This window comes from Serinus canaria, chromosome Z (genome assembly GCF_022539315.1).
Source record: "Serinus canaria isolate serCan28SL12 chromosome Z, serCan2020, whole genome shotgun sequence".
In the NCBI taxonomy this organism is placed as follows: Eukaryota; Metazoa; Chordata; class Aves; order Passeriformes; family Fringillidae; genus Serinus; species Serinus canaria.
In genome coordinates, this window is record NC_066343.1 from 21,535,579 (window position 1) to 21,550,992 (window position 15,414).

General features: G+C 38.7%; 1 protein-coding gene and 1 long non-coding RNA gene across 2 annotated transcripts in view; one reads left to right on the forward strand and one right to left on the reverse strand.

Moving 5' to 3' along the window:
- SRFBP1 (serum response factor binding protein 1) overlaps window positions 1-5,543 on the reverse strand; it is a 68,719-nt gene extending 63,176 nt beyond the window's left edge. The window contains exon 1 of the mRNA XM_050987193.1: window positions 5,440-5,543. Coding sequence (XP_050843150.1) covers window positions 5,440-5,469 — 30 coding nt within the window. The 5' untranslated portion in view covers window positions 5,470-5,543. The remainder of the gene's footprint in view (window positions 1-5,439) is intronic.
- Window positions 5,544-5,648: 105 nt separating this feature from the next.
- LOC127061065 (uncharacterized) lies at window positions 5,649-14,244 on the forward strand. Its single transcript, XR_007780496.1, has 3 exons — window positions 5,649-8,190; window positions 10,316-10,571; window positions 11,492-14,244. It is a non-coding gene; the product is annotated as an uncharacterized LOC127061065 (long non-coding RNA).
- Window positions 14,245-15,414: the final 1,170 nt, after the last annotated feature.

A 15,414-nucleotide genomic window follows, 5' to 3' on the forward strand; every position in this document is an offset into this window, starting at 1 on the left:
GCTAGACGTACTGTATAAAAACCAGAAATACATAATACCCAAAGGACTAGCATAGGTAAATACTCAGATCTTTCATATTCAGTGCACCTTACTAAAATCATGAGTCAGTTCCTGGTTATAGAAATCAGTTCAGCTTCAGGAAGAATGAATGACCCGCTCAAATTTCCCTCTCCTTAATCTTTCCTGATATTATGTTCACACCACATTCTCTTTAGTGCTATACAGAAACTTTGGTGACCAAAAGTTATTTACTTATAAAAGGATGTACTCGAATTTTCTTCAACTTGTGAAGAAAGACAAGTATAAATGCAATTTCAATAGCGCTTTCCTTTTTGTTTTCTGTCTTAGCTGCATCTGAACTCCTAAGGAGAAACCCAACACCTACCCATGATACACCATGACAACTCAGTCTTTATACAAGCATCTCCAAATATACATTTACTTCTGTCTGCACTGTGATAAAAGATCAAATAATTACAGATATAGTTCTGTACAATTATTAAGCAACAGCTCAAACTCAAGACTGCAGTTTCAGACTTCCAGAGACTGTATAAGCTTCACTTTCTCCCTAAGTTAAGGTTATTCCCCATGGCTTTTTTGCCTAATTTTTTTCCATTATCAGCCACACTACTGACACCTGACTTGGCAATACACCAATTTGAATTCTTAATTCCCATGTCCAGACTGCTTTCTAAATGTGCCATTACCTAAACTGCTGCCTGGGTAAATCTGAGGCCAGGATGTTGGCCCTAAATCTAAAGAGTAGAAGAGCTGAGTGTCGCCATGCAGAGTATCACAACGCAAAGTGCTGGGACCCAAAATAACATAAATGGAATGTATCACCTTGAGCTTTATTACAAAGCTCCCCACATAACAATTTCAATTCTGGACTTTGCTTAGCAGGCTAAAAAATATGTGTGCATATTTTGAGAATGATATGCACACATATCATTCTCAAGGTATGGTCTTATCTTGATCCTACCTTTTAGGAAAGAAAAAGAACAATTCTACTGTAGATGACAAGCATTATGCAGACAACAGCTTTTACTATCTAAAACCTGTAGTTTTGTAAATACGGAGAAAAACTAGTTTGTTAACATAAGATTAATTATTGCAAATTTAAGATAAAAATTCACTTGATAGCAAAGTTTTGATATCAAATCATGTTTAGAAAATTTGATTCACATGTCCCACAGACAGAAATGACTCTCAACTCTAAGAATTTGCTTTATATATATGTTGCCTTACTAATATTCAACTTCAGCCATTACAGCACTCATGGAGATACAAATAAGAACACTTATTTTTATATGAAGTCTGTATACAGACTTCATTTGCATTACCTTCATGAGCTTTCTGCAGTATAGCTCAAGGTAGCTGCAAACAGAATACCATTCAGAAAAGAGGGTAGAAAGAGAACTGAATTTGTTGCAATAATTCAATATTGATAGCAAATTAGGACTGTAAAAGCAGAGCAACAATTTAAGAAACACAGGTTCTAAAAAAAAACCCTAGAAGTCTGTAGGGCTCCCATTCAACAGCTTCTGTTTCATACTATTGTGTACTGCTGATCAACAAGGATAATTTTTCACATTAAACATGAGCTATCTCCCTTTAAACTTAATGATGATGTGCTGCCATCTAGCAAATGTTTCCAGAAAAGTTTAACTTTGGAAGCCATTCTGTGGCAAGACACCTGAAATTTCTTAGAAAGCTTTTAAAAATAGGAAACATATTCAAGACAGCAAGAGGTTTTTAAAATTCTTCCTTCAGCCTGCATGCCTGTAAGAGTAACCACAATTGGAGAATACCATTAGGCTTAATACAGACAAACTCTTCAAAAGTAAGATCATATACAGCGAATATGGAATGGCAAAACTGAAATTTTCATTCTACGACTTATGCTTTCCTTTGTTTCAGCTAACACAATGAGTAGAAAATGGAAAGAAATACTGCATTTTCTTCTTTCCCAAAAACTCTAGGCTTCACTGTTTCACTTTGTCAATTTTCTAGTTTTTATTTCCTTTACACCCACTCCCCCTCCTTCCCCCACCCAATTGTTCTCTGGGCAGTAATCAAAAAGCAGCAATCCCATACAGTAATATGATGCCCACATTACAAAAAAATCTGTGTTTCTTAACCCTTTTCAATCTCAATTTTTCAGTCATGCAGTCACACTGAAACTGTATCATGCTATTTACCAACAGCAAGATGGCTTCCTAAAATTACTGGATCTTACTGATTGTGGGTTCTGACAAGACCTTACTTTATTGTTATTGTCTAGGTATATATTCAATTAGAAAAAACTAAAGAAAACATTTTGACAATTTTTGGGACAAGTCCTGCTTGTTAACATGGAAATAGTGTGACGTTTTGAAGCACTTACACTGCTTTTCATTAAAAGAAACATTATTGAAATGGCTTAACTAATTATTTGTGAATATGATTGACTTCTTATTGTTTTCTGTCTTATATCACCTCATCACAATAATTGCAACTTCCTCTTTTCACCCTGGGTCCTTAATATTGTACAGCTACCTTAAATGTCTCATTCATCCAGTCACCTAAACAGTACAACATTTTCATTCTTTGCTCCTCATAGATCAGAACAGTTGGGAGACTACTGCTCCATGGAGGTATTATTCTTTCAGCAAATTAGAATTAAAAAACCCTAAAGCCCAACAACTTTTGAGGTCTCCATTCCTTTCCAATTTCTCTGAAATTAGCCAATGAGTTCAAAAGCTCTCAGAAAGGACACAGACATCACAATCCACTATTTGTCTCACTTCCCCAGAGCATTTTCTAAATCATCATCATTATATCATCATGCAATTAAATGTCCTCTAGTTTCAAAGCACATATACACCTCATGTAGCAGACACTGCAGAACAAGTAAGCTTTTTGACACTTATAACTATTTGTTAGCAAACAAAACCAGTAAATAATTAAAATAAGGTCAAATAAAGGTCTCCAGTTTATCTCACTGAGAAACATTGGCCTTAAGAATACCTGCTCTTCCTGTAAACAAAAGGTGAATTGGTAAAAAAATTTTTGATATCTGTCATAGAATTCCTTAAGATTCCACCATTTGGCATGTCATGGTATTTTACATTATTAAAAGCAGAAGACTTTGCTAGAATTAAAACCTGAAATATATAATATTACAGAATTTCATAGAGTAGTTCGGGTTGAAAGTGACCTGGTTCCAACCTTGCTGCAATGAGAAGAGTCACCTCCCACTGGACCAGGTTGCTTGGAATGCACCCAACCTGGCCTTAAATACCTCCAGAGATAGGGCATCCACATATGCACAGCTCAAAACACGCTAATTCCTCACGACCCTCACAGCATAGAATTTCTTCCTAATATCCAATCTAAATCTACTCTCTTTCAATTTAAAGCCATTCCCTCTTATACTATTTCTACATGCCTTAGAGAAAAGTCTCTCTCCAGCTTTCTTGTAGACTCCCTTCAGATAGCAAATTCCTGTAAATCCAGCAAAGACAAACAAGTTTATCAGCTACACAAGGGTGACAAGGTTGTCTCTGCAACAAATACCATTATACCTACTGTATATGGCCTAACGGGGAAAAAAACATATGATCCCTAGTACTGTCTGATTGTGGAAAGCTGAAGGTGCACAGAATAGAGCTGCTCCATAATTTGCTTTCCCTCAGCAAACTGGAAGAACACACAAGAAATATTATTTAATAGACTGCATTTTCAAAAGTTATTCCTTTAAACATGGTCCTAATAAAATTCCTCCATTTCATCTTTATTAGAAGAGGATATGATTCTTACTCTTTAAATGCATTCTCACAAGGAAATCTCTGTAATAAATACACAGAGGGTATATGTTATAGAGATATGAAATATCTAGGTATTGGTAAATAATTTATTTCACATTTTATAACTAAACACCACGGTCATTAATACAGCTCTGACACTTACAAAAGGACATAGGCATAGAAATGGAAAACACCTTTTACTCTACTCACGCTAGGTCTCATCCTACTCTGAGCCAGACTGACCTTCTGTTCCCTCTAGAACAGATGGCAACCAGGATTTCAGTCTCTGTCCTATCTTACATCTCAGATGGACCTATTATTTCAGCATGTCTACTTTTTGTAGAAACTGGTAAAAGCTATCTCCTCCAGAACTTTCAGTTTCCTCTCAGGAGAAAGTTATGTTTGAAGTAGTAGATGAAATGACATTCCTAGTGTCCTTACTGAAATCTTCCATTGTTTTGTGCAGAAACTTACTGTACTCTTTCTCTGAAGAGCTTCTCAGCCAAAGAATGCTCCCAATTTCATCCCTGGTTATTTAGCACTTTTGTGGTGAAAGACTATGAAACATCACCCAGATGTGAATCAATCACAAGAAGCCCACACTACCACAATGAATGAAATACCCTCTTCTTTCCTTGGGGATTTACAGGTATGTTTCAATGTCAAATCACTCATTTCTGACATTACACTTCTTAACAGCGACAACCAAAAACTACTGAGTAAGCATCCTGATTTTATGCACTATCATGCACTTTTCCTGATAAAGAGGCTACACTTCACTAAATTCTTGAAATCAACTTGCAAATTAACTCCTGTCCAAGTTACCATATGCCTAAAATAAAGTAATTTTTGTTCTGCTGATAACTGTAATCAAGCTGTTAGTTATGTAGGAATTCTGGAAGTGCACTCTGCTAAGCGCAGGTGCTCATATCACACATGCTGAGCAGAACTGCCAGCTACTCTAAACTGATGGTACAACACCTAAAATGAGGTTACTTTAGTTGTGTCAGGCTTACTGTGCACAAAGATTTGCAAATATGTAACCAAAACCCATCACAAGTGATACACACATAACGGAATTCACACTATAAAGAAGACAAAAATATACTGAAATAAACATGAGACACCAAGAAGAGAAAGAAATTAGCAGTAGCCTATTAATTTTTCATTTTGAATCCCTCCATGTCCAAAAGAACAAGGCAATATCTTTGCCATCCAGGAGACAGGCAGCTGGGGCTTTGGGGGGTCCGCCAGATCACCTGCAAAACTTCAGGGTGAACACAAACATAGCAAGACAGGCCTGATGAAACGACACCCAGGTACAGGACGTCGCACCGAGGCACACGTGTCGAAATCGCGTGGCACCCCCCTTATAAGTAGCTTAACTTCGCCCGACAGACGTTTGTTTTCATCACAGCTGAGCTCCAGCACGATGGGATGCGCTTCCCCACGCCGAGGGGCGGCGGCAGTCACCTGCGGTTTCCCCTACGGCTCCAGGCCGCCACGCCGGCTGCGGGGAGGGTTGGCCCCAAGCCGGCTCGCTCGCAGGGCGGTCCGCCGCCGCTGACCGCCGCCCGCCGCCCCGGCCCTTCCCCGGCCCAAGCCCCCCCGGCCCGCTCCCGGCGGCTCCCTGAGGCCGCGGGTGTCTCACCTCGTTGTTGAGGTTCAGCACGGCAGCCATGGCGCCGCCAATCCGCGCAGGCCGCTCCGAGCGCTCCGCACGCCGCCGCACGAACCGAAACCGCGCGCAGGCGCCGAGGGGCCGCGCAGGCGCCGAGGGGCCGCGCCCGCCCCGCCCCGCCCCGCCCCGGAGCCCGGGTTCAAACAGGGGTCGAAGAGCCTTGACTGGGGCTGCGCTCTGGGCTCACGCGTGGGGGCGGCCTGCTCAGGGGGCGGCCTGCTCAGGGGGCGGCCTGCTCAGGGGGCGGCCTGCTCAGGGGGCGGATCCGCAGCCCGGCCTACCCGAGGCGTCTAGGCCGTGCCTAAGCAAGTCGCCTCGGCTCGGGTGAAAGCTGAAGCGTTGCAGCGCGGCGTTGTGCCCGGCCTCGCCGACCGGCTGGCTAGCTGGCGTGATCCGGGCAGTGTAGGCTTGTAAATCCTTAGACTGAAGTGTCCTCTGCCGCCACGACTTTTTATAATAGAAATGTTGTGGGGTTTTTGCTTTTCCCGCCGTGTTGCTGTTGGAACGCGTTGCTAGAGCAAGCTGCGGCCGCTGCCGTGACTCTAGGCTTTGCCCCCTGCCCACCATGACAAAACAGCATCCGTTTTCAGAGTGCCTCGGAATTTTCAGATTGAGTTTTCCGTTTGTGCAGAAGGAAGATTTAGGGCTGTGTAGGAACTATACGTCCTGAAGCTTTGGTTGTGTAAAATTTTATGTACATAATTAATTTTAAATCGCCGTGGTGAAGTGTGGCTGAGCATGGGTTTTGGACTGAGTGATGTCTCAGTCTGAAAATTTTGGCGAAGTTTTATCAGAACTTTCCTCATCATTGCCATTTTCTTGTGCTAGAAGGATTTGTTGATTTAAATTGCTACAAATATTCTTCTATTGAAACTTTTGCAAAACCCGTGCTTAAATGTAAGCAAAGCTTAGTATGTTCTGATTTTTTTTTTTTTTTTTTACATTCCTGTTTATCTGCTGCAGTATGCAAAAAGAACAGAGGTCATATTTGAAATTACTTGGGGAAATTGTTTTAAACAAACCAAATTTTGTTTCTATAAGAAACAAAAAAACCCCAAAAGCAAATAACACAAAACAAGCCAAAAACCTCCCCAAAAAAGTTTCAGGAAATTTACCAGCAATTAGCTGGCCCCTGGATGGCACTGTTGTGCCTAGAATTCTGCTTTGAAGTCTGAATGTTTAAACAAATACAGCTGTTGTCAGCTGTCTCTGTAATACATTTTATCTGCAGGACCTAGCATTTGGATCTTGTTATATTTTAGTATTTGATTTCTAACTGGTACTTAGGCATCTCCTGTGAGTGAACTGCAACAAAATCACCCTTGACTGTGCTTTTTATCAAGCTTTGCATGCAAATGAGGTTAGCCCAAACTAGTCCTTTCAAAGTGTTACTTTTGAGTTCCATTTAGGATGTTTCTGAAAGTGGTGCTGGATGTTCAGTAGCAGTCTAGGTGTCATCTGGATCAGTAAAGAGCCAGCTGAAAATACTTTGAGATCATCCTTTCATTTTGTAGTAAAGGAATTTTGTTCCAACAGGAGCTGAATTTAATTTAAAGTGTATTTTTGTTTTGAGAGTGCTTTGAGTCTCACTGCAGATGGGGGGGTGTTTACCCCAGCTGGTGCTTCACAAAAGTTCTGACTTGGACTATTATATCCAGTTTAGCAAAAGTCAGCCAACCATCAGAGAGTGAACTTTTCTTTGCAGTACCACCAGTGTCAGGCAGCTACAGTGATCTGTGCGAGGAGGAGCTGAATCTGACTCTGTCTGAGAATAGATTAGTACTGAATGTGATAGACACCATGTTTAAGAATTGGTGGATATAATCTCACATCTAGGTTGTGTTTGTTTGCAGTGACTGTAAAATTGGATGCAAAAAAAAAAAAATCCAGAAGGAAAGATCTTCCAAGGAAAAGAAAGAGCTCCTTCCTTTTGTCTTGGTATTTCATGCAAAACTAATCCTTACATATGCCAGTTTTAGGTTCTGTTGTGCATCTTAGCAAAGAGAAAGACAAAAGCAGGAGCAGGGAGCCAGCTGCGGTTCTGTGAATCCAACCAGTGCCAGCTTCACTGAGGCTGGCACTGGTTGAATTCAATTAGAGTTGTTCCATCTCTGTAGCCTATTGGGTCATAACTTCAATTTTCCTTTCCATTTCCTCTGAACACTGAAATAACTTGCTTTGAAAGTTTCTTGTCGTTAGGGCCCTAATGACACACTTCTGGCCCTTCTTCATCCAACAATTTTGTTTTCTTCTGACTTAGTCATTGCTGAAAATAAGTGCTTTATTTCTTTCTCCCTTTTTAAACCTCAGTGGTCATCCAGAGTTAAGAATCTTTGTACCTCATAGCTTCCTTGTTGGCCCTTTGTCATACTATTTTTGACTTAAATCTTGACTAAGTCAAGATTTTCTTGTCAGCTTGTCACAGCCAGGATGCTTTGAGGCATTGCCCCATATAACACTTTTGTACTTTGATGCTTCATTCTGACATTTCTTCCTGTGGTGTCAGTATTTCACTCCAATATTTTGGCATATATCCTTGGTGTTGGAATGCAGTTTTCTGAACTATTTTCTCTCCTTTGTGAACAACTGTCTGTGTTTGCACATTGCAGGGCAGCATATATTTATTGGCTACGAAGATGGTGAAGCCATACAGGGAGCAGCTGAGGACACTTGGTTTGTTCAGCCTGGAGAAGAGGAGACTGAAGGCAGACCTCACTGCAGGTACAACTTCCTCCTGAGGGGAAGAGGAGGGGCAGACACTGATCTCTCCTCCCTGGTGACAGTAACAGGAGCCAAGGGAATGGCCTGAAATTGTGTCAGGAGAGGTTTAGGCTGGGCATTAGAAAAGGGTTTTTCATCCAGAGGGTGGCTGAACACGCTCCCCAGGGAAGTGGTCACAGCACCAGCCTGACAGAGCTCAAGAAGTGTTTGGACAATGCTCTAAAGTATTTGGAGTGATTCTTGGGGTTTTCTGTGCAAGGCCAGGAGCTGGACTTGAGTGATCCTGATGGGTCCCTTCCAACTCAGGGTATTGTACAATTCTATGTTTCTATTTGGAGGATGTAAGATGTTGCAGAACAATACAGGGGAGTTGAAATGAAAAACTATTTCAAGAAAGAGGGGGTTATAGCTGTGTCCTATTTCTTTCCCTTTATCTTGGCACTCTCCAGGTTCATGTGATGGGGTAGCAGCTGTGTAGACCATCTTGTAATTACAACTGGCCTTGATCCCAGAAGCCATGCATAAAAGTTATATTTTTGGAATAGTTTCTGCAATACGTGGTTATTGCAGACACTTGGATTGTATGCTCAGTACAGATGTAATGAAATACGTATGAAGTTTGTTTTGTGTTGAAAATGACAATAGGTAAATTTTAGAAATTTCAATTAATCTTTTATGTTTTGTGAATTGAATTTAAACTTTAAGAAGTTTCATAGAAAGAAGTGCCTTCGTAGAAAGAAGTAGTTAACATTACTAGGCACTGAGGACAACAAAACCAGAAGGTTTTCTGCAACTTGGTGTTTCCTATAGCTTGTGCTTTGACTTTTGCCAGAGGAGTTTCTTTTTACTTATACCAAGACATCTGTTCTGGGCTTGCTCCCTTTCTTTTCGTCATGACAATTTAAAGATATGGACACTCATTAAAATGAGTTACCTCCCCCTAATTTCAACCAACCCCTTTCCACCTACAAGGAAAAAGTATTAGTAGATATAAGTTAAAAAATATCGGTTACCAACAGGCAAAACAGCAATAGCAAAAAACCCCCACACCAACTAGTAAATAATCACTTAACACAAAATTGCTAAATCTCAGGAGCCCCATGGGAACAAGGAGACTCCCAAAATGGTGGGAACTGCCCCTTCCCAAGATGGCAGCCCCTGCTGCTGACTGCGTGTAAGGAGACAAAGGGAAAATGATGCCAGCCTCTTCCCCAAGATAGGAATTTTTATTTACATAGGGAAATTATTGAAAAAATATACAGTAACAAATTCCTTCATCCTCTATGAACAGGTTCAATGAAATTAGTTGTTTTGACTTCTAAGACAGAATAGAAACATTTGTTCTTAGCATTGCAGGTGTTTTCCTTATTATTTTCTTCACTTTTGAGTCTTCATACACACAAAAGACATGAGTCTTCATGTGTTACTGTCCTTATGTACACATAAGAGCACACACTTTGGTGAAACTCACTATATTTACATCATAAATGATCATATCCCTCTATTAATAAGAAAGCAGAACTAACATTGAAATTCATTCCTGCTTAGAATCCATTCAACTTTGAGAATTTAAATTAAAAAAAAAAATCTGAATTTAATAATTATTTTGATGTGTATGAAAACAGAGCTTAGAAAGAAGATTTTGTGGTGAACTTCCACCTGGGATATTAAGTTTAAATGTGTAAAGCACATTGTTTTCTTCTACAATCCATCATAAATGCATTATTTAATAATTCTTATAGCCTACATTTTTCTTTTTTAAGAAGCAGTTCCACCAGTTCAGCTGGCTATTTCACTTGCTTGTTGTGTGAGGCCAAAATTTTCTCTTATTACACACAGGTAAAGTATTAAGTAAAAAATGGGATCCTAATGTCTTTTAGATTCCTGAATTATTACTATAAATTAAAAAAAAAAAAAATTCACATGAAAGTGTCATCGGTAACTCAAAACATTCCATATCCAGAAATTGTTACAACCTGGTTGGTGGGTTTGGAGTAGAAAAAAGTAACTCTATGTTTGAGTCCAGAGATGACTGCTGAATTTATGATAGCTGAAAAGACTACTCAAAGACAAGATTCAGGTGGAGAAAAAGACAAAAGACCAATCTCTCTCTGATCCCTTGCAGGAGGAACTCTTGAAAATAAACTGCAGAAGCACTCTGAAGAGTTCCCATGAGCAAAAGACGGACAGTGGGTCTTTGTCGTGGTTCTCAAACAAGAGATGTACTGGGAAAGATGAGAATGAAGTGGGTCTGACTCATTCACAGAGCGAGGTTGTTCAAATTTTCAGTAAAATATGCACAGGGAGTGCATATCTGTGGTGTCTACAGTTAGAGCTGTAGGATGAGTCCTTGTACCAAGTCCCTGAAAAGGAATTTGGAAGTGAGTGATGGAGCTTATAAATAGATGGGGAAGGGGTGTATGGGATATTACTGGAGTGACTGATGGGATTAATGGGACTGTCTGCTGCCTGTATAGCAAAGAAAAAGCTGCAGAGAATGAGTGGGCAAGAAAAGGAAAAATTTTAGTACAAAAGTTTTAGTAAGTGGGTCAGGAGTATCATGGAATCATTACTACTAATGATGATGTAGGACCAGACAAATAGAGTAGAAACTTCTTGGCTAAAGTGGAAGAGAATTTCATATCCATAGAATAATTTTATGAAAATGTGAAAATGTAAAGCAAAGCATCATTTAATTTTACTCTGACAATTCAGAGATTATTTTGTTCCAGAGTTTAGATTTGGTCAGCATAAATTTTTTGTGTAGAAAAGTCTGAAGGCCAAAGTTTGTCACACCCAGTGTTAGGCTTTTAAACAGAATGTCAGGCAGGAGTCAAATCAGGATTATTTGTTACTTCCATTCCCTTCAGAGTGAGACACAGGGATACTTCCAGAGAGCATTTAAGGCTTATCTCAGGCTTATCTTGCTGAGGGTAACAGAAGTCTAGGGTGGCTAGATTCTTGACCTAACTGTCTCAATTAAAAATTTTTTTAGATAGGATGAAACTTAGCATGGTTGTCATTGTAGGTGTGATGAAAAACTCAGAAATACAGAAGGAGAGTAACTGGTAGTTACAGTCTGCCTAAGTCTGAAAGCATAAACAGATGTGATTTACTCCAGACAAAACATGGGGATTCTTGAGTGCCCCCTGGAGTAATTAAAAGCCTTTGAGTCAGTGCCATGTTTCATCAGGTTCACGGACAAAATCAGCTGGGGAATTGAGTCTCAGGGCATATTCCAGTGGGAACCTGACTGATCAAGATTGTTCTCTATTTTCTTTTCCTTTTGGAACTGATCTAGGAGTCAAGTCTGAAGCTGAACAGAATTTGGGTAGGATTCTTCCCTCAGGAGTCCAGTCCAAAGCACTCATCAAACTCCATAGATCAGAAGCTTCCTTGCTTCTAAAACAAAGCTTTAGTTTGGTAAATCAAATGATTAAAGTACAAAGAGTACTACTTTGAAAATTGTATGTTTACACAGTACTGTTAAGTGGTCATTAATGAGAATCATGGTTCAGTGTTGATAATAAAAATTTTGATATATGAGAAAGATAAAAGACATACAAGAACAAATTTTAACAATGTTAAGTTCTCTGAATTTCTTTCAGGCTACTAGTTAACAGTTGTTTTTACCAGAATGCGCAAAGGATTGTGGCATTTTAACCTGAGTTTTTTTTAAAGGCATTGTTTCGTTATATCCTATTCTTAAAGTAAACTGATTTTTTCTAGAAAAAGATTCATGTTTTGTCTCCATGAAAATCAGCAAAATGTAACAAAAGCTTGAAATGCACTGTAAGTTTTCTTAAAGTAATTAGTTATACTCAGTAGTTCTTGGAACACTCAAATTTTCTGTCACTTATCTTCTGACTTTAAGACTGCTGCTGTCACTTAGGTTATGAGCATAATCACAGAACTAATGAAAGTTCTAAGAGGTTTGGGTAGCCAAGAACATGAGCAAGTGTTGCAATATGAGGTGCATAATGCATTTTACAATCTCACATACATTTCAAGCACTACCCTTATATATTTTCACTTGACCATCTGTTATATCTTTGAATAGGAAAGTACATTACTGGCCAATTTCAGGATACATTTAATATAAGATAGATTGTAGCAACTTGAGAGAAGAAGGTTCTACTTAAAAGCATGTGAGTCCAGTCAGTTGTAGTAGCAAGTTCTCAAGGAAAACTTCATCATTTTTTTTATCAAAATGAGCAAAAAGTTAGAACAATTTTCAATAATTTGTCTTCAATATGTAGTTTATGAAACAGTCTGATTTTCGTTTTATACATTTTATAGGAACATAAAAGCTGGGAGACTTTATGCTTTAAAGCTGGACAATACACAAACACAACAAGTGTTTTCTTGGTTTTTTGTGTGTGTGTGTTCCTGGCTTAGAACTAGTTTACAATTAGTCTTAGAAAGCTAATGTTAATACCTAAACATAATTTTATGATGCAAGTTTGAGAGTAAGAGTCTGTGGTGAAGATTCTGACTAATGAATCTGTAACTGTGGCACCATTAGCAGAATTTTATTTCAAGGTTTTTAAAAGCGTACTTGAGAAATACAGATGAAAAATTAATGAGTCTTTTTAATTTACAAGTTTGTTGAACCCGCACAAACAGTAAAAAGTGTTTCATTTAAAAGCACTCCGTGTCATTGCAAGAGAGTACATTATGTGATATACCCAGAGTTTATGTAACATATGATCCTTTGGCAAAGATTAAACATACTGAGCTTTCAAGCTGCAAAATGATGGAGAAAATCTGGTGTCTTTCCAATGTCAAAGCTGTTGTTGAATGTTTCCTATGAAATCACTAAAAACAAGATAATTTTCTGAATTCTGAAAGCTTGAGGCTGACATGGTGGAAAGCAACTTGGCAGGAAAACACCTTTGTGTCCTGGTGGGCACTAGTTGACCATGAGCCAGAAATGCACCGTCATAGCAAAGAAGGCTGGAGGTCTCCTGGGTTACATTAGGAATGACATTGCCCGGTGGTAGGTTGAGGGTAGTGTTTCTTCCCCTCTGTCACGTGTGAGACACATCTGAAACTGTCAGTCCAGCTCTAGGCTTCCCAGTGCAAGAAATACATGGACATCCTGGATCAAGTCAAGTGGAGGATGACTACAGGACCATATCTTCAAGGAGCATGCAAGAGAGCTGGGACTGCTTAGCCTTGAAAAAGCTCAGGGGGGGTCTTAGCAATAAACATAACTATGTGATGAATATAATTATGTGATGAATATAACTATGTGTAGTGGTGCCTACTTGATATGACAAGAGGCAGCAGATGCAAACTGATAGTAATATAAAAACCCAGTGTATAAGTAAGTTTTTGGTGTTTATTATTCTATATTGAAACAGGCAAGTGATGGGAAGAATAGGCCGTTCCTAACTGATCAATGTTTATATCTCACTTCTTTATGTTTTTTGAGCAACTTTGTTATATCTTGAGGGAACACATTGGGGTAGAATCTTGTATTTTGGTCAGAAGAATATTGCTAGAGTGATGAAAAGATGTTAGCCAGCAGACTTGCATGATTTGAGCAAAAGAGTACTCCCTCTTTTATGGTTTTTTTTTTTTTTTTTTTTTTGGTTGGTTGGTTGTTTTTTTCCTGGTGTGATTTTGTAGGAAGGTGGAGTTTGTTTTTTGTAGCAAGTGAGTAATATGCTAGAACATGGAAGAATCAAGAATGTTGTTACTGCATAAATATATTAGACACCTGTGATGGTTTTCTTCACAGTCTCCAAATCTGGCCTCCTTTTCAGTCTGCTGAAATCTATTCTGAATAGAGATTCCACCATACAGATTGTCAGGGACTTCCTGGTTTTTCTTATTGTCTCTTTTTTCAAATTGCCTGCATTGTATACATCTGTTCTTGTTTCCAACTTGGTCTAACTTCCATTTCTGAAATAAAAGCCTTTCTTAGATGCATAACTTCTAACAGAATAGGAAAGTAGTTGTGTCTGTTGGCTTGGATTTTTAATTTTTTTTGCATTTCATTGACATTTGTAATAAACACTCCAGCAATTTTGTTAACCTCTGTATTTTAATTTATTATAACTGTAGGAAGAATATTCTAATTTCTTCTTTGCTTTTTTCCTTGATATTTTTAGCATTAGCAAATTTTTAAAGCTTGCCAATAAAACATTAGTAGGGTTTTTTCAGGGCTTTGATATTTGTGTGTGTGTGCGCACGCATAAGTGTTGTGGATCTGTGACTTTGATACTGCATGAGAGAATAAATAGAAAACTCTTTTGCATGTCTGAGAGAAATTTAGAGGAATTCATTCACAAGGGTTTCCATAGGACTACTGCAGCAGCCTCTACATGGCTGAGTTAGTACACACACAGCTCTTCACAGATTTTGGTTCTTTCAAAGCAAATAGAGCAGGAGAGGAGCTTAGTGAATAACCTGGCTTTTCTGTTGCATCTGCTGCAATAGAAGACTCTCAGTGGTGTTGACAGCAGTGTCAGGCAATGTTTTAGTCACAATATTTTTGGTGTTTATTAGTTTTGTAAATTTTTTATGTGAGTTCTTTTGAAAATGTTCACCAGAAGTGAATATTCATAAGGGAGAGGCAGTTGGGGTGATTACTACTCTGAATAAATAGCAGTTATTTTATGAAGAAATGCATTTACGCAGAGAACTTTTCAAGTTCTCTGCCGTTGAATGTACAAAGTCTCTGCAACCCTTAATAATATCTTGATCAATACCTGATTGTAATTATTCTATTCATAGAATCATACCTGGAAAGTAACAAATGTATTCATGATGTTTCAATCAGAAAGAAGCCTGTTTAAAGTGAAATTTTCAACTGAATATATGAGTAAGGAATTCTGTGAAATGATTCTCGTCATCTGATTTCTTGATGTCTAATGATGAATACCCACCTCTGGAAAAATTTCAGAGAGAAGGACTGTCATAAAATATATGCTGAGAACATCTTTTAAGACTGCTTAGGCTTGGTTCGCTCAAAATTCTTGCTCAAATTTCTATCAAGCAAGGAAATAAATTTGGTTTATACTTTTAGCTTTGTGGCCTATCTATTGCATTAGCAACATTTTAGGCTTTGGTTTCCAAGGGACAGGTTATGTCAGTAGTTCTGATTTCTCATTCATTTTGTTGATAGGTGAAAGACCTGAGATTTGTGCAATGCAGTAGTTTTGGAAGGCAGATAGAAAGTTGATAACTCAACCTCCATAAGACTTCTCTGCACAA